This window comes from Babjeviella inositovora, assembly GCF_001661335.1.
Source record: "Babjeviella inositovora NRRL Y-12698 unplaced genomic scaffold BABINscaffold_3, whole genome shotgun sequence".
Taxonomy (NCBI): domain Eukaryota; kingdom Fungi; phylum Ascomycota; class Pichiomycetes; order Serinales; genus Babjeviella; species Babjeviella inositovora.
In genome coordinates this window covers 522,956-538,891 of record NW_017566840.1, presented here as the reverse complement: position 1 = coordinate 538,891, position 15,936 = coordinate 522,956, and the positions used below count along the sequence as shown (strand labels likewise).

The 15,936-nt window shown below is 45.6% G+C and overlaps 6 protein-coding genes across 6 annotated transcripts; 4 read left to right on the top strand and 2 right to left on the bottom strand.

The window, feature by feature from the left end:
• Nucleotides 1–913: 913 nt before the first annotated feature.
• On the bottom strand, nucleotides 914–1,835 carry BABINDRAFT_160523 (bZIP transcription factor). The gene has a single exon (XM_019128283.1). It carries the CDS (start codon nucleotides 1,808–1,810, stop codon nucleotides 1,262–1,264), a length of 549 nt encoding a protein of 182 aa, XP_018986448.1. The 5' UTR covers nucleotides 1,811–1,835; the 3' UTR covers nucleotides 914–1,261.
• Nucleotides 1,836–3,366: 1,531 nt separating this feature from the next.
• BABINDRAFT_160522 (MFS transporter) lies at nucleotides 3,367–5,399 on the top strand. Its single transcript, XM_019128282.1, has one exon. The coding sequence runs from the start codon at nucleotides 3,416–3,418 to the stop codon at nucleotides 4,991–4,993; it is 1,578 nt and encodes a 525-aa protein (XP_018986447.1). The 5' UTR covers nucleotides 3,367–3,415; the 3' UTR covers nucleotides 4,994–5,399.
• Nucleotides 5,400–6,091: 692 nt separating this feature from the next.
• ERB1 (Erb1p) lies at nucleotides 6,092–8,476 on the bottom strand (the record flags this gene model as incomplete). Its single annotated transcript, XM_019132540.1, has 1 exon — nucleotides 6,092–8,476. One exon carries the CDS (start codon nucleotides 8,474–8,476, stop codon nucleotides 6,092–6,094), a length of 2,385 nt encoding a protein of 794 aa, XP_018986446.1.
• Nucleotides 8,477–10,181: 1,705 nt separating this feature from the next.
• Nucleotides 10,182–11,621, top strand: SAM2 (methionine adenosyltransferase). The gene has a single exon (XM_019128281.1). The coding sequence runs from the start codon at nucleotides 10,250–10,252 to the stop codon at nucleotides 11,405–11,407; it is 1,158 nt and encodes a 385-aa protein (XP_018986445.1). The 5' UTR covers nucleotides 10,182–10,249; the 3' UTR covers nucleotides 11,408–11,621.
• Nucleotides 11,622–12,842: 1,221 nt separating this feature from the next.
• Nucleotides 12,843–13,180, top strand: BABINDRAFT_160520 (uncharacterized protein; the record flags this gene model as incomplete). The annotated part of the gene is made up of 2 exons (XM_019128280.1): nucleotides 12,843–12,978; nucleotides 12,999–13,180. The coding sequence occupies exons 1-2, from the start codon at nucleotides 12,916–12,918 to the stop codon at nucleotides 13,176–13,178; spliced, it is 243 nt and encodes an 80-aa protein (XP_018986444.1). The 5' UTR covers nucleotides 12,843–12,915.
• Nucleotides 13,181–13,590: 410 nt separating this feature from the next.
• Nucleotides 13,591–15,421, top strand: BABINDRAFT_160519 (cyclin family protein). Its single transcript, XM_019128279.1, has one exon. It carries the CDS (start codon nucleotides 13,939–13,941, stop codon nucleotides 15,139–15,141), a length of 1,203 nt encoding a protein of 400 aa, XP_018986443.1. The 5' UTR covers nucleotides 13,591–13,938; the 3' UTR covers nucleotides 15,142–15,421.
• The last annotated feature ends 515 nt before the right edge of the window (nucleotides 15,422–15,936 follow it).

Below are 15,936 nucleotides of genomic sequence, written 5' to 3'. Positions count from 1 at the left end.
GGAAATCTGGCCCATCATGGTTTGAAGAAGAGTGCTGCAACCTCCGAGCTCTACTCCTCGTTGAACTTCAGGTTCAGCATAAATGCTATATCCTTCAAATCAAGCATGGCTGTGTATCCTCAGTACAATTTTAATATCAGTGCTTTAGGGGGTTTTCCAACGAAATCAAGCGTATTGTGCTATAAACTCCGTCTCCGCTAGTCACAAATCACAGGCTAATACCGATACTCAACAATATATAAGACACAATCCTTACTCTCTGTTCATATATCTAAGGTAAAAGTATCCAATTGTGCTTAGTTTGCCGGTATTATGATTAGAATACCAACCTTTCTTTATTCCTGACTAGCCACTCATGGAATGTCTTTGAAACATTCAAATATCGTTGCAAAAAAGTAGGTCGTCTAAACTTTGACTAAATCAATCATTCTCTTGCTTCCTTGTATAACGGGTTAACCATATACGCCCCTAAAGCGCCTCGCTTGTAGTGGTCGACATATCTGCCCTTGCTGGTCCAACTTGTAGGTCTATATGCATGCGAATGGAGACGTCTAATATAACAAACTTTACGGTGTTTAAAGGATAAGGCAGGTAGTTTACTTAATGATGAAAATTAGTTCACACCTCCAAATTTAAGGCAGATAGCTCACACTAAGGGAAAACCTCAAAAAGTAATTACAAGCTTGTTTGATTGGGGTGGCATTTATACCCATGCGCCCGAGCTCTAATATAAAGTTCAAATATCGTAATGTACCAACTTTTAATTTATGTATATAATATATGGTATTTAAATAAGTACTTAATTTATATGCACTACTCGAAATTTATACACTGAAATATATATCAAGAAATATACTCACACACATGTAACACATTTGTATATTAGATAAAATAAACATTTGTATGTGTATTACCAAAGAGCATTTCTTTCAAAATATTCAAGTGGCTTGGAAACCATCTATATCTCACCGCCAATTTCTCACCCCCAACATAAAACTTCTCTGGTCACTAACATAACAACCCATACCTTATTGCGATATACCCGCACCCTAATGATCTCCGGTTTACGTCTAAACCGTGTAGGGTTGCTTGGACAAACCCCACTAAGCCAACTCGCCATCTTCCATTCTATCAAGCTTGTCCGGGACCCGGTCAGTGGGACCTCTAACAACCATCCGGATATCTGCTTTTACTACTGTTAACTGTAACAAAATATATTATAATTCACAAACCTAAACCGATACCCAGCGCCCTTGGCGCATCACAACCCCAAGGATCTCTTCTTGATGTCTTCCACCAAAGCATCGTTGTCCTTCTGCGTCTTTTGTAAGACCAAGCTCTTCAAGCACTGATTCTCCATTTCTAGCGTTTTGACCTTGGTCTGCAAGAAGGCAACTTTTTCTGACAACTCCTTCGCCTGTTTGTCCATCTCCTGTTCTCTCATCTTCTTCTTGATGCGGAAGCGTGCGGACGCAGCTGTGTTTCTTCTCTTCTTGTCGGACTCGCTCTCCACCGGCACGGTTTTTGGGACGAAGTACGGTTCGGTTGGCAAAAATCCCTGCAAAGAGCTCAAGGTCTGCGCCAAAGGCTCCTCAAAGTTTAAGAACTCGGTCGGGATGACGGCGTCGAATTCATTTTTGGCCATGGTCTTCTGCTGCAACCCCTCAGTATCCACATCCACAAAGTCAAACAACGTGGAGTCTGTGTATAGCGATAAGTCGATATTGTCACCGAGCACCGGCGAGGTGTACTGAGCCTCGGGCACGTACTCGAGATTCAAGTCTGTGAGGTAGTGTGATTGGTACGACATTTTGGTTCAAGTGATAACAATAATAGGCAGCCAATATTCAAACAGGAATGATACAGACAAGAAAATAGGTGACAGAAGCTATACAGTGTGTGAATCTCGTTGGAAAAAAGATGAAACCACTGGGTATTAAATATAGCGGCGGCGTACGCCTTGCTGCTGAAATTAGGGATACATTCTTAGTAATCACCTGCAGTCCTGTACGCAGGGGTTCACGGTAGAATTTTTCACCGGTCACATGTGTGACTCCGCACGGTAAAGTTCTGGCTTAGAAAGCAATTTCTAGCTCCGGAATTCCTTGCAGCCTTGCATTCCGGAAGCGACACCGGCGCGTACCCCCCGCAGACTGATGGGTTGCAGAAACATGGAGGAATGAATATCTAGACAACAATCCGTTGATGGAGTCACGTCAGCTACGTGGTGGTTCGAGGTTTTATTCCGACACGTGTCTCGTGACGGGAAATAACGGGTTGTAAAAACAGCTGAACCTAGACTGGAGATTGACTCCCGCACATATCGATCTATCAAACCAGTACAGGAATTTTAAAGCGTCGTTCTGTTTTCGTGCATATGCTCTAATTATACAGGGGTTGTGCTTAGATGATGCATAGGCAGCTGAGTGAAATTTAAGAGAACCGGTATGGCTTGATGCGGATATTCTTGGCAACTGGCGTCTAGGGTTAAACCGTATATCAGAGACAATGTTGGAAATTTAATAGGTGGGTATAAAAAAGGGGGTCGCTTACGACAACCGTGAGAGAGCAGAAGTAATGGGGCAATATGTAAGCTTCGAATCAAGCAAAAGTTCCATGCTTCAGACAACGTATACAACGGGTCCGCCATAATCTCCGTTTTTGCAACCTTTCTCTTGTTAAAGAAAGTCGATAAATTTTAAGATAAACCCGACATTGGTTGATTCGGAAGCTCGTATATTCGGGGGCTCGCGGAAGAAACACACACCTGGGAGTAACTCTTCCACAAATTCAATGGCTCATTACCTTTTCAGAATTTACAAGCTACAGCTTTAGGCCTCTCACCAGTAACCCAGGACAAGCTCCAAAAGCCATTAGTTATAATGTTCCCACCGGGTCATCAGGGCCGATCCAGGCTCCACCATTGACCTAACTTGCTTGGGCGTTTCCGAAAAAAGTTAAACGGAGAACCCTGCAAAGAGCCGGCAAGGAAAACAGGGCAGGTCAAGCGGTTAAACTGCCATTCCCACAGCTCAACCTAGAGGCACCTTGGGCGTACTCAAAAACAAAATGTTAACATTTAGGTAACAAGGGTGAGATTGTAGACGTTAGATATGCCCTCGGGATCTATCTGTATATCGGTCCGATGCCTGAAACACCACGGCTTCAGCACTTTAGACATAATCGATTCCGCCATAATTAAAGCATAACCCCTTTATATCCAAATATAAATTCTCATCTATAATAGTTGGCCGTTCATCGTTTTTTCGGATAGCTCCGTGCGGCGGTTGCTGACTAAAACTGTAACGCACCCTGCAGAATCGACATCCGTCTATGCAGAAACACCAACTATTTCTTCAAACCCATTTCCCTCACACTTCTCACCTGGAAACTCATTCCGCTGACCTCCGCGACGATGAAACTTTCTCCTCGCCCTGCGGTATTTAAATCCACCTCCCATGAGATTATCGCGTGCACCATCCTTTGCATGGCGCAGTTTATTTCCGTGGGTGTTTCCAACCAGGCCCTAGCGTTAATGAACATCGTCTCCCGGTCCTTTGGTAGCGCCGATGCATCTGATGCCACCTGGTTTACCGCCGCCTTTGCTCTTGTTGTCTCCACATTCATCATTGCATCCGGTAAGTTGGGTGATATCTACGGTTTGAAGAAATGCTTCATCCTTGGATACGTCTGGATCACCGTCTGGAGTATCATCACCGGGGTTTCAGTCTATGCCAACTCCACTATCTTCTTCATCGTCTGCAGAGCCTTCCTTGGCTTGGGCTTCTCGGTAATCTTGCCTAACGGCATTGGATTGCTCGGAATCAGCTATCCACCGGGGTCTAGAAAGAACCTATGGTTCGGGATCTTGGGTGCCTCTGCGCCAGTGGGTGCCAGCTTGAGCTGTATTATCAGCGGTGCTATTGGTGAATACTGGCATTGGTCATGGTGTTTCTACATTTTGGGCATCACCGCCGCTGTTTTGTCTGTGGGGGCGTACTTTTACTTGCCAAATGTGATTGCCGAAACCCACGAATCATCTGCGAAAATGGACTGGTACGGAGCAGCCACTGGCATTGCGGGTCTCTTGCTCATCTGCATAGCGTGGAACCAGGCTCCATTGGTGGGCTGGGAACACGAAGCATACGTCCTGGTTATCTTTGCTATTGGTGTGGTCTTGCTTGCTGTCTTTTTTTACTTAGAGATCAAGGTGATCCAGTTTCCTCTTCTCCCAAAGGAAGTAATGAACCTCCACACAGGCCTCACGCTCCTTGGTGTCGGCCTTGGTTGGGGCTCTTTCGGTGTCTGGACCTTCTACTACTGGGCCTTTCTGTTGAACCTCCGTGGATACGGTGAAACCCTCACCGGGGTTACGTACGTGCCTTTGATGATTTTCGGGGTTGTGGCCGCCTTAACCGTGTCCTACCTTATCAGTAGAACTAACCCATCGCTTTTAATCTTTGGCAGCAGCTGGGCGTTTCTTGTTGGGATCCTCATGCTAGCCTTGACTCCCGTACACCAGACGTACTACCTCATGCTGATGATCCAAATGATTCCGTTGAGTTTTGGCATGGACATGTCTTTCCCGAGTAGCTCCATCGTTTTGTCCAACCACTTACCCCGCCACCACCAGGGCATGGCCGGGTCGCTCTTAACCACCATCACCAACTATTCCATGGGCTTGAGCTTGGGGATTGCTGCCACTGTCGAGAGATACGTGGCCAAGGGTGATACCCATTACGAGCGCCTCGAGTCAGGCTACAGAGGCGCCATGTGGACCGGTGTGGGTTTGGCAAGTGCGGGTGTGATTGTATCCGGTATCTTGTTAGTGTTGAGCTACGTCAATAATGTCTCGTCCTCCGAAAAGGGAAACAATAACACCAATGAGGACGACAAGATTTACACTGATTCCTCCCAAGATAAGGATATTGACGGCGTGAATATGGAAGCTTCCAATGACCCCGTGGCCCCAAATGCCAGTGAGAAGGTTTAGACCCTCAAAAACCTTAATGCCTTACGAAAGTAATGAAACCTCTCCAAAACCTCTATGACAGAATATCCCCACGAAACTGTTCCTCATACTTCCTTTCAACTCCTCTCTTTCACACGCAAACCACCACATAGAGTATCCCCTTTGAACCTGCTTTAATTACTAATCTCACTTTTTTCTGCCCAGCAACGTTTTTAATGTTTCCTACGCCATATGACCCTTTATAGAGTATCCCCATGAACCTGCTCTAGTATCCCCTTTAAGGCCGTCCACGATTTTTTTCATTATCTATGCCTATGCAGAGATGCATGGTTAAGCCAATTGGTTGGCTGTGTATATTCGTTTCAGATATTGAGAAATTTTAATGTTTTCTTTACTTCGTTTCGGTCAAATGTAGCAGGCTTTAGAGACAGCGATAGTATGTCTGTAATTAGGTCTGATCAAAAAGTATCTTTGGAGGTATATTATTGGCGATAGAGGTAGTTCAGTTGGATCCTGATTTCATCATGATTCACATGTAAGAATATGAATTCTAACGGGGGTGCAAAAAGTAATCTCACAGGATAGAAGGGCTCGACCATCATCTATCAGAAAGTGCTGTCATTAACAATGTTTCACCGGTACCGGTCAATCACTTCCATTAACGCTTACTTTTGAAGACTCGAATTTTGAAATTTTTTGGATTGATTTAAGAATCACTAATGCTAGGTATTTTGACTGCAGTAACGTTCAATGAAAAACAGACAGCTTCAATGTTTGTGAGCCGCATTGCGTATTTATATTCCATTTAAAATCTCAAATATTATAAAACCCAATATTTGTTCCGTTTAGTTACAACCTGGATAGACCCAAGCATCTAATTCTGGGATACTTCGATCCCTGCGACTTCATCACTTGATATCCTATCGGATCTGCTTTATGGATTAACACAATTATTGCAAGAAGATATTGTCAGTTTGACAAATCGGGAGTCGTTTATCCCTAGGCATTTGTTTTGAACTCAGACCCGGAAGCTCTTTTCGAGTCATGATCTAAAGATGCCCCATAACATCTACGCCAATTAAACAACTTTTAATTTAATCTAATGTACAGTAAAAACGCCTATGTGGTCCAGAGACGGGCGGACCCGTCTGCACCGGCGGTGAAGAGCCAGGCCTCCTTTGGATGCCAGTCGAGGTCGAGGACCCCCAAGTTGGACACCACTTTGTGACCAGTCAACTTCTTGAGCGGAACCAACAATGGGTTGCTCATCAAATCGTCATACACTGTGCCGTGGAAGACGTGGACGGAACCGTCGTCGGACGCAGACGAGAAAAGCGGAAGACCACCTTTGTGGAACTTGATGCCTCTAACGGCCTTTTCGTGGTATCTCAAGGTCTTGTACGGGGTGTTGGACAAGTCCAAATCGTGCCACAACACTCTCTTGTCGAACGATGCGGCAACCAAGTTGTCACCTCTTGGGTGGATGTCGATGGTGGACAACCATCTGGCGCCTGGCATGAGCTTCTTTATCATGACTTGTTGGGCTAAGTCGTAGATTCTGACGTATCTCTGCGAACAGACAAACAACTGTGGCTTGAACGGATGGAACTTGGCGTCCATGATGATGCCCTTGCTCTTTCTAAACGGCGATTGCGATAAATGCTTGGACAACTGGTGGATAAGGACCGCGGTGTTACCACTGTCAGGGGCGACGGTAACGAAGTAGTCACCCTTTCTGTGCCATGAGAGCTTCTTGACGGTCTTACGACAGGTCACAATGACGGAAATCCCGTTAGCAGACTGCTCAGCGGTCGGCTTGTACCACTTCGCGACATCCTTCTTCTTCTCCTCAGCGGCGTTGGTCGCGCGCGTGTCCTCGTCATCACCCAAATCGTCCTTAGCGACGTCAATATCACCGCGGGACTTGTTACCAAATGTCTCGTAACCCCAACCGGACTCGATTTTCAATCTCCCGGCGTTTTCAATGTCAAACCCAAAGATCGGTGGGATGACGAGGTAGATGGACTCGCCAGCAGCGATGGCCAAAATACCAGTAGAGCTGTCTGGGTTCCAGGCAACGGCGTCGATGTGGTCCTCGTCGTTTTCCGCAATATCGATAAGCTGCAATTTGTAGACCTGTCTTCCAGTCAAAATCTCCCAGACCCTGACGGACCCATCATCGGCACCGGTGGCCAACCACAAGCCGGTAGGGTCGATGGAAAGAGTTCTGACTCGGCCTTGGTGGCCGGAATAGACCGTAGAACACTTGATAGGGAACGGTCTCAAGTCCTTTGGCGAAGGCAACTCCGGAATCAAAGACTCCGGGTCGATGTTCAACTTGTTGTGGCGAACTCTCGGGGCGAGGTAAAGATCGAGACATCTCTCAAATTTTTCTCTCAACGAGTCCTGGTAGCCCGGCACCTTTCTCAAGGCTCCGAACTTTTGCGGAAGGAAGTTTCTCTCACGGTCGGCTGGGTCCATTGCCTCCCAGGCAGCCTTCTCCTCTGGCGTTAACAAGTACTCTTCTGGCGGGTTGTAGGACTCTTCGTTGGTTGGAGGAGGTAACTTTGGAGCTCTGAGCGTCATGATGTGATCGTTGTTGTCCTGGTTATTATCGGCCCACAAGTCGTAGTCAAACTTTTCAGTGCTTTCCTCTTCGTCTTGCGACTTTTTGAGCACGATTCTGCCCTCTCTTATAGCCTTGACGATCTTCATGATGCGCTTGGCTTCGTGCTTCGACGGCACAAATCTTCTCTTTGGTTCCGGGATGGCCGTCAAAGGCATCACCTCGGTACGGGAGGTGAACCATTCGATGGTGGGCTCGTACGGGTTGATGCCCATGTCTGTTTGTTCGTGGTTTTGAATCTTCAGAATGAGCTCTAACTCCTCGGCCGTCAAGTTGAGCGACGCACCGGTATTCTGATCGAGCAACCCGGTCCACCCCTCAGGCAAGTCGATGGACTCCAATAACTGTTCCAAGGCAGAACCCTTGGCTGGCCTCATGATACGCTTCCCGTTGATATCGTACCCGATGTGCGGGAGTTCCTCGTATGCAGAAAGTGGAATATTCCCGATGGTGTTGAAGTTCTCCGCGTCGGAGTCGTCAGAGTCATACACAGGGTTGATTTCCGGTTTGATGAGGCGAGGAGTACCGTCCGCAAACTCTGTTTCAATGAACTGTTCTGCAGAGGAGGTGGAGTAGGATCTGATTTTCACTCCAGATAACTTGTCGGTGATGGATCTGGTGTCATCTTTAGGTTCATCGGAAAATTCGTCAGAGTCGACGTCGCTGATATCTTGTTCTTCTCCCAAAAGACGATTGAGCTCATCCTCAGAGTCTTCTTCTTCTTCTTCTTCTTCTTCTTCCTCCTCCTCCTCTTCTTCTTCCTCTTCTTCGTCCTCACTGGCTTCGTCGTCGATCAAACCCGCGACAGAGAACTCTTCGTCAGAAGACTCATCCTCAGATTCTTCTTGCTTTCTCTTTCTGACTGGGGCCTCAGCCATCTTAGTAGCCTTAACTGACGCCTTCGTTAGATTTTTCGCCATTGCTTTATGTGCTGAGTAAGTTATCACTATCAGATGCACACAGGCTGAAATTTTTCATAGCTCATCGCTATTAAAAAAAAAATAGGAAAAGAAAAAATTCCGTCAGTGCTCGTAATCAGAAGCCTACACAGCGAGGTGTGACGAGGCACGTGATTACAGGAACGTGCCATGATCCATTTTTCTCTCTTATCGGCTGTTCGAGGGGTATAAGTTATATTTCAAACCTAGACTGAAATTGAGAAAGGTGATCTGGATATTGACATAATTTTGATGAGATTATGAGCTGAATAAAGGAGTACATTAGAGACGGGGTATCAGTCATAATAGCTCATCTTCACTATGGCCGCGGTATAGCACCGGTCCATGACTTTGAACGAATTTATAGGCAATTACCATATTTCAGCCTATTAAAATTGCAACGGGTATAAAGGTATATAATGCCCCGATCGCATCAGCCTTCCAAAATTATTCACTTTTGCAGTTATATAGACGGCATTGCGGGTTCGGTGATTACAGTACACGGCGTAGCTTAGGCGACAGAAGGGAAATCCACTGGTGATTTCTGAGGCATAAACAAAAATTAAGCAAACATAAGCAGATCCAAAGGTACAACTCCGAAATCCTTGGGCTTGAAGAGGAAGGCCGAACTTTCCAAGGAAACAGCACCAGCTATGGACTGTATCCGGCAAGAATAATGGAAAATAACACCTAAACAAACCCACATCACGGTGCGAGCCAGCTGATTTGTGGAGCTAGTAATTCGAAATTGTACCGATGAGATACCTACCCCATTATACACTGTCACATGCTTGCCGTGGTGTCTGGTTTTGTTGGATCGATCTGGGGAGTGCATGCCAACCTAGTTTACATGTGTAAATAAGGGGAGCGCGTCAACTTCTCACCCCGTGGCCAAGCGCCAATAGCCTCAGTATGCCCTACAATTTCACAGTATATTACGCAATCACGGTTACAGCTAACGATCATTCACCCACGAGATGGCTGCATTTAGACAAATCAGGTCGAGCTAAAACATGACCCGTACACTTTTAGGCTCGTCACTAAGACACTTTCACCAGACCGTCTTATGCAAGGTAATAACTCATAAACTTTTACAGCACCGCACGCTTCTCCGCCGAAGAACACTTATGACAGCCTCCTGTATACGGTCGTTTATCGCTTACCATGGCGACAACCGTGGACATGTCTGAATCGGCATGCAGCCGCGTTTTTCTGCACGTTTAGGTCTATAAACTTTTCACTTTGAGACGGCTTAATTGACTCCGGCCACCATGCCTGCAGGTCTCTGCACACAGGAACACTCTGGAAGCCAGAGCCACAGTTTTCGACCCCCAGAAGAAGCCGCCAAACCGGATGCACCAGCGATATTATGTTTGAGGAACGTACCGAGTAATATTCGTTAGATATACAGTCAGCTCAGGAAAAAGGTAAAATTGAACTGGTATCCGTGACAATTGCCTGTCCAAAGCCTCCCTTAATGCTCATCACATGGTGAAAAAGAAACATCGTCGTACAGATCACGTGCTATGATACATCTGATAGCTCGGGGGGCATTCGTTGGGTGAGAGACCTAAAACTGTATGCATAATTTTTCACAGTTTTAAACGTTGGCCTGCGAAAATTTCCAAGATAAAAGGCCCGGCACCCCCCTGAAAAAAAACTTGCCTTTTTCCTCCTTTTCTTTTCTCTCTATCTCAACTCTTTGCCACTACAATGTCTGCTCCAGCCGAAACTTTCTTCTTCACTTCCGAATCTGTCGGTGAGGGTCACCCAGATAAGATCTGTGACCAGGTCTCTGACGCCATCTTGGACGCCTGCTTAGCTGTCGACCCAATGTCCAAGGTCGGCTGTGAAACCGCTGCCAAGACCGGTTTGATTATGGTCTTTGGTGAAATTACCACCAAGGCTAACATCGACTTCCAGAAGGTTGTCCGTGACACCATCAAGCACATTGGTTACGACGACTCCGCCAAGGGCTTCGACTACAAGACCTGTAACGTCTTGGTTGCCATTGAGCAGCAGTCCCCAGATATCGCCCAGGGGTTGCACTACGAGAAGGCTCTTGAAGAGTTGGGTGCCGGTGACCAGGGTATCATGTTCGGTTACGCTACCGACGAGACGGAAGAAAAGTTGCCATTGACCATTTTGTTGGCTCACAAGTTGAACGCCGCGTTGGCTGATGCCAGAAGATCCGGCGAATTGGGCTGGTTGAGACCAGACACCAAGACCCAGGTCACCATCGAGTACAAGAACGACAACGGTGCCGTCATTCCTTTGAGAGTTGACACCGTTGTCATCTCCACCCAGCACTCTGAGGAGATCTCCACCGAGGACTTGAGAACCGAGATCATTGCCAAGATTGTGAAGAAGGTTATTCCAGCCCACCTTTTGGACGAGAAGACCAAGTACCACATCCAGCCATCTGGTAGATTTGTCATCGGTGGTCCACAGGGTGATGCTGGCTTGACTGGTCGTAAGATCATTGTTGACACCTACGGTGGTTGGGGTGCTCACGGTGGTGGTGCTTTCTCCGGTAAGGATTTTTCCAAGGTTGACAGATCCGCCGCCTATGCCGCCAGATGGGTCGCGAAGTCTCTTATCCACGCCGGTTTGGCCAGAAGAGCCCTTGTGCAGTTCTCTTATGCCATTGGTGTTGCTGAGCCATTGTCCATCTACGTTGACACTTACGGTACCTCCAAGTACTCTTCTGATGAGTTGAACGTCATCATCAGAAAGAACTTCGACTTGAGACCGGGTGTTATCGTGAAGGAGTTGGACTTGGCCAAGCCAATCTACTTCAAGACTGCTTCCTATGGTCACTTCACCAACCAGGATTCCACCTGGGAACAACCAAAGGAGTTGGTGCTCTAAGCGCTTCCCCTCATTAGAAAGACATGAAACTACGCTCAACTCGTTTTTTCTCAGTTGTTTTCTTTCGCATTTTTTTCTCATTATCCCCATCCTCGGATGTTATGACTATAGACTATCACAACACCTCATGTTATTCTAATCTTTTTACGGCTCTTCTTTTCTTCTTACTTTTTCTCAGGTTTCATAATAGGCTCTCAACAGTTCAACGGTTCTCTAATACATATAACTAGTTTATATATATAAAAAAAAAACCATTTGTAGGGCTTTTCCTCTTGGTGAATCAGAACCATTCGTGTTCCTAATTTTCCAATGCAAAAATTTAAGGCTCTGACTCATATACGCGCGGGGAGGAAAAAATTATTTTCAGATTTTCAGCCAAATTTCGATCTGTCACTTTTTCCTGCATGGTGCAGATGGCTCTGAGTTTTCTCCCATCCGGTGCCTATAGCTGGAATGGCAAGTTCTGGGCGATAAGAGTTAGTAATTAGCATCATAGGTGTTTCTGTGTACTGTCGGCAAAAACTCAATGCTAATACAAAAGTGCTTTTTTAATCTGAATTATTGTGGTGAATGACTGTAAACAAACACTCGGGGTTTCAAAAGGCACTCAAATATACGTGTTTTATCTTCACGCGCAGAGAGGATCCATAATATTCGCCAATAATTAGGGGCCATAATCTCTTGCCCCTTAAACCTATCAGGGTACCAGTCTACAGAGTATTTATATGCATACGTTGGTGAATGTCCAGACAACAGTGAAAATTGTACGGCACCGCAATATTTGTAATTTCTATCCATGCTTGAGCTGTGTTATTGTGGTTTTTGAGCTATGTTATTATGGTTTCTGGCGATACTAGTCAAGAAGTCAACAGTTTTCAACTGAAAAACTGATATCCCGTACAAAGACTTCTAACATTAGATAACATCGCCATGGCCAGACTGGTTTCGCCATAGAGCGAGATAACATACATTATTCCCGTTCTAGGAAATGTCAACATAAAACTGAAAAAGAAATTTACCAAACACAGGATAAATGCATGTAGACCAGCAAACAATCTCGGTGTTAACGATCCTTGTGTATGGTTTTGCAGCGCCGCATAACTTCTGCAGATACGGATGAGCACGGCCTAAATGACACAAACTGGTGGTCACGGTGCAGAAAGAGTCATGTGTCCGGTAGAATCCGGCTCTCTGCTTGGTAACCATTTCGCGAAGCCTTAGATAGCTTGATGGTGGCTATGGGGAGTACGATTTGCGATCAACAAATGACGTACTATAGAAAAATCCATCGTTCCAGCCCGCACTTTGGTCCCTGTATATCGGATCGCTGATTAACGTTTTTTTTTTTTCCCCAATCGATAAATTTTAAAAGGGGGCGAAGCTCCGGTTCAATCAGAATGCACAAGCGTAGCACTCAGGTCTCTAAGTGGCAAAGTATACACGTCATAAAGTTAAAAGATCTGATCTTAAAAGTCAGTTGCTGACAAACTAGACTCAAGCAGAGTAGCATGCGCTCACTTGTTGGAGGCGAGGCAACGTGGCCCCAGGCGGGCTTCGTTTTCGCCACGGGCGTTACGGTTGCGAAAAAAAGAATATATCCCACGGCAAAAAAAAGCAAGGTTCGCATATCCTGTACACTGGACAACTGGGTGTTTCATACAGAATGCGACTAGTATACTCCGAGAGTGGCAAGCCAAAACAACTACAAGCACTATTTGCTACCTCTCAGCTACTGTTGAAAAAGAAAATATTCAAGATTACGGGTGATTAGGTTCTAGATCATCTTTCTGGTTGACACAGAAACTAAATGGTCTCGTCGTGCCCATTGGCTTGTTTTAGACTTCCATAGGAACGTCCTCAGGAAACTGTATTTAGTCATAGCCTGTGTGGATTTACTCATGCATGTGAATGTAAAAATATTTACTTCCAAAGGGCCAGCTGGGGCTCTCCCCATCAACTATTACCAGATAAAAATTGCATTACCAGATATAAATTGTTTTTGCATGCACTGAGAGGTATGTGTCGCAAACCCAAGCTAACCAGAACAGGAAGAATACCAGAGCTGCTGTACGGCAAGTGCATGGGCGAGTCTGTACAAGCACATTCTAAAGTTTTTTTTTTTTTTTTTTTTCGCTTTGCTCCACCGAGGCACGTCTACTGCACACAAAGCAAAACGCAGCCTCCGTATATAACGGCGGCAAAAGCCGTCGAAACGAGTTCGTTTTACTTTCATTCTTCCTCCTCATAAAACAACTCTTCGTTCCAACCCCTATTATCTTCTTGAAGCTCCCCTCTTTATCGTATCATTGTTCGAACGACCTTTTTACTAAGTTATCGTCCTACTCAAACCTTGATACTACAAGAGAAACCAAAAGAATAATACCCTTCCCAACCCATCCCGGATACTAGGTATATATCTATTAGATTATCATATATACCTCTCTACCCACTCTCGATATATATATTTCTTTGCTGAACATATATATACTTGTTACCTCCCCTTTTTGAACGTATCGCAAGAGAGCTCCGCCATGTCCTACTACCCAGCCAACGACTTTTACGGTCCCGCCGCTGTGTCCGGTCACTATGACGTTGCTCACCCCTCTTACGACTACCACCAGAGAACGGCCTCCCACCAATACTCCAAGTCATCCTCCTACGGCGCCTACCACATCCCCCCACCACACCACGCTCATTCCAGATCTGTGATGTACCAGTATGGCGGCTATACCAACTCGTACGAAACCTACCAGTACGACTTCCAACAACAGCTCCACCAACAGGAAGCTGCGGCGGCTGCCGCCGCTGTTACCGGTGGGGTCTCTGCCGTGTTGGACTACGACTTGGACCAGATGTCCAGATTCATTTCTTGGATTTCGTATGGTTTAATGAAGAAACACGACTCTCCAAGCATCAGCTTCGAGAATCTCGTTAAGTCTGTTTTGAGTGCTACTAGATTACCCAAGTCTACCATCATGTTATCCTTGATGTACCTCAACCAAAGGTTCCCATCGCAGGACGAAGACGAAGAACAAGAGTTTGCTGCTCCAGTGTACTCTGAAAACGAAGTCTTTGTCAATTTGTGTATTGCCTTTGTCTTGGGTAACAAGTTTAACGACGACAACACTTTCACCAACAAGTCTTGGGCCGAAGCCACCGGTTTGCCGATCGCTTTGGTCAATAAGGAAGAAAGAGACTGGTTGATGAAGGTGTCCTGGAGTTTGAACAACACGTTTGGCTACGACACATTAGACCAGTGCTGGTCTACCTGGTGTACTAAATATTGTACCCCGGTGGCACCAGTCCCGGCTTCTCTTATTGCCTCTCCTGCTGCTTACGCCACTCCGGCTATGGGCCACTCCGCCATGATGGCGGGCACCCCGGTCGCTGTGTCCTCTCCAGTCGACACCACCTCTCCAGTAATGGATCCTGGCTACCAATACTACGATTCTCCAGCCTCCAGCAACTACGACAACAGGCACTATCAGTACCAGCAACATCAACCGCAGTCATACTATCAAAGTAACAACTACGGTGGCTGGTACAATGGTCAGGGTCAAGCTCAAAAGCCAGTCAACATCTGGTCTTCAAACTACACCCCAGCCACCTCCCATGCTGCTTCTAACTATTACCAAGGTTACGCTGCTCCTCAGCAAAACTACGGCTGTAACTATTCTAGTTACAACTATGGTTTCACCGAAGGCAACAACTTCAGCTTGGGTACTGCCTGCTAAGAGCCTTTCTCGGATAGCTTCACGTCTTCTTTGCTGTCTCCTTTTACTTGTCCCTCCCCCTTTTTACCCTCCTTTTATTTATTGCGATTTTTAATTGTTTTTGTCCTTCCCTCAAAAGTTTCATCCTTCCTCCCCATCCAATCTTCCTACCATCACCTCCATGTGTGTTTTTTCTATCCCTATTTACCTTCTGTTTTCCCATGTTTTTGTCTGCTTTCTACAGCAAAAAAAAGTTTAAAACCCTTTTTGTCCCACCAAAAAAAACCATAAAAATCTTCCAAAAAAGAATCCAAAAAAAAGAAATCTTTGCCAATTTTCATTAGTGCCTATTTTTTTTCCATTTTGCTTTTACCCATTTTTTATAACTTTCCCTGTCTTTCCACACACTTTTACTCCTCATCTGGTTAACCCAGCTTCCATCAGTCCCTCCCAGAATAGTCATGAGCTTCGCTCACTCACTCGCACCTCATGAGGCATACCGATCTTCTGGCATCTGCCGTTCATCGCCTCTTCTCCACCAACTTCTAGTACACGATATTAGCTAGCGCTTCACCTCCATTAATTTTTTTGGTTTTTCCTTTTTTTTTTCCAGATTTTAATTAATTCAATTGAGACAAACGTTCCATTTTTTTTTTGGTTTTTTGTCTTTTACCTTTTTTTTTCTCGTTAAGTTTTGTTTCTCTAATACAACATAATACTGACAGATATGCGTAGGCCGAATAAATTAGCTAGATGTCGGTTTCAAGTACTAGCATGTTGTAGTGGTTCAACTTTTTTTAATGCTTTTAGATAAAC

Excerpts from the sequence above, each read along its gene's own strand:
- BABINDRAFT_160523 (XM_019128283.1), bottom strand. The coding sequence starts at position 1,810 with ATGTCGTACCAATCACACTACCTCACAGACTTGAATCTCGAGTACGTG.
- SAM2 (XM_019128281.1), top strand. The coding sequence starts at position 10,250 with ATGTCTGCTCCAGCCGAAACTTTCTTCTTCACTTCCGAATCTGTCGGT.
- BABINDRAFT_160522 (XM_019128282.1), top strand. The coding sequence starts at position 3,416 with ATGAAACTTTCTCCTCGCCCTGCGGTATTTAAATCCACCTCCCATGAG.
- BABINDRAFT_160519 (XM_019128279.1), top strand. The coding sequence starts at position 13,939 with ATGTCCTACTACCCAGCCAACGACTTTTACGGTCCCGCCGCTGTGTCC.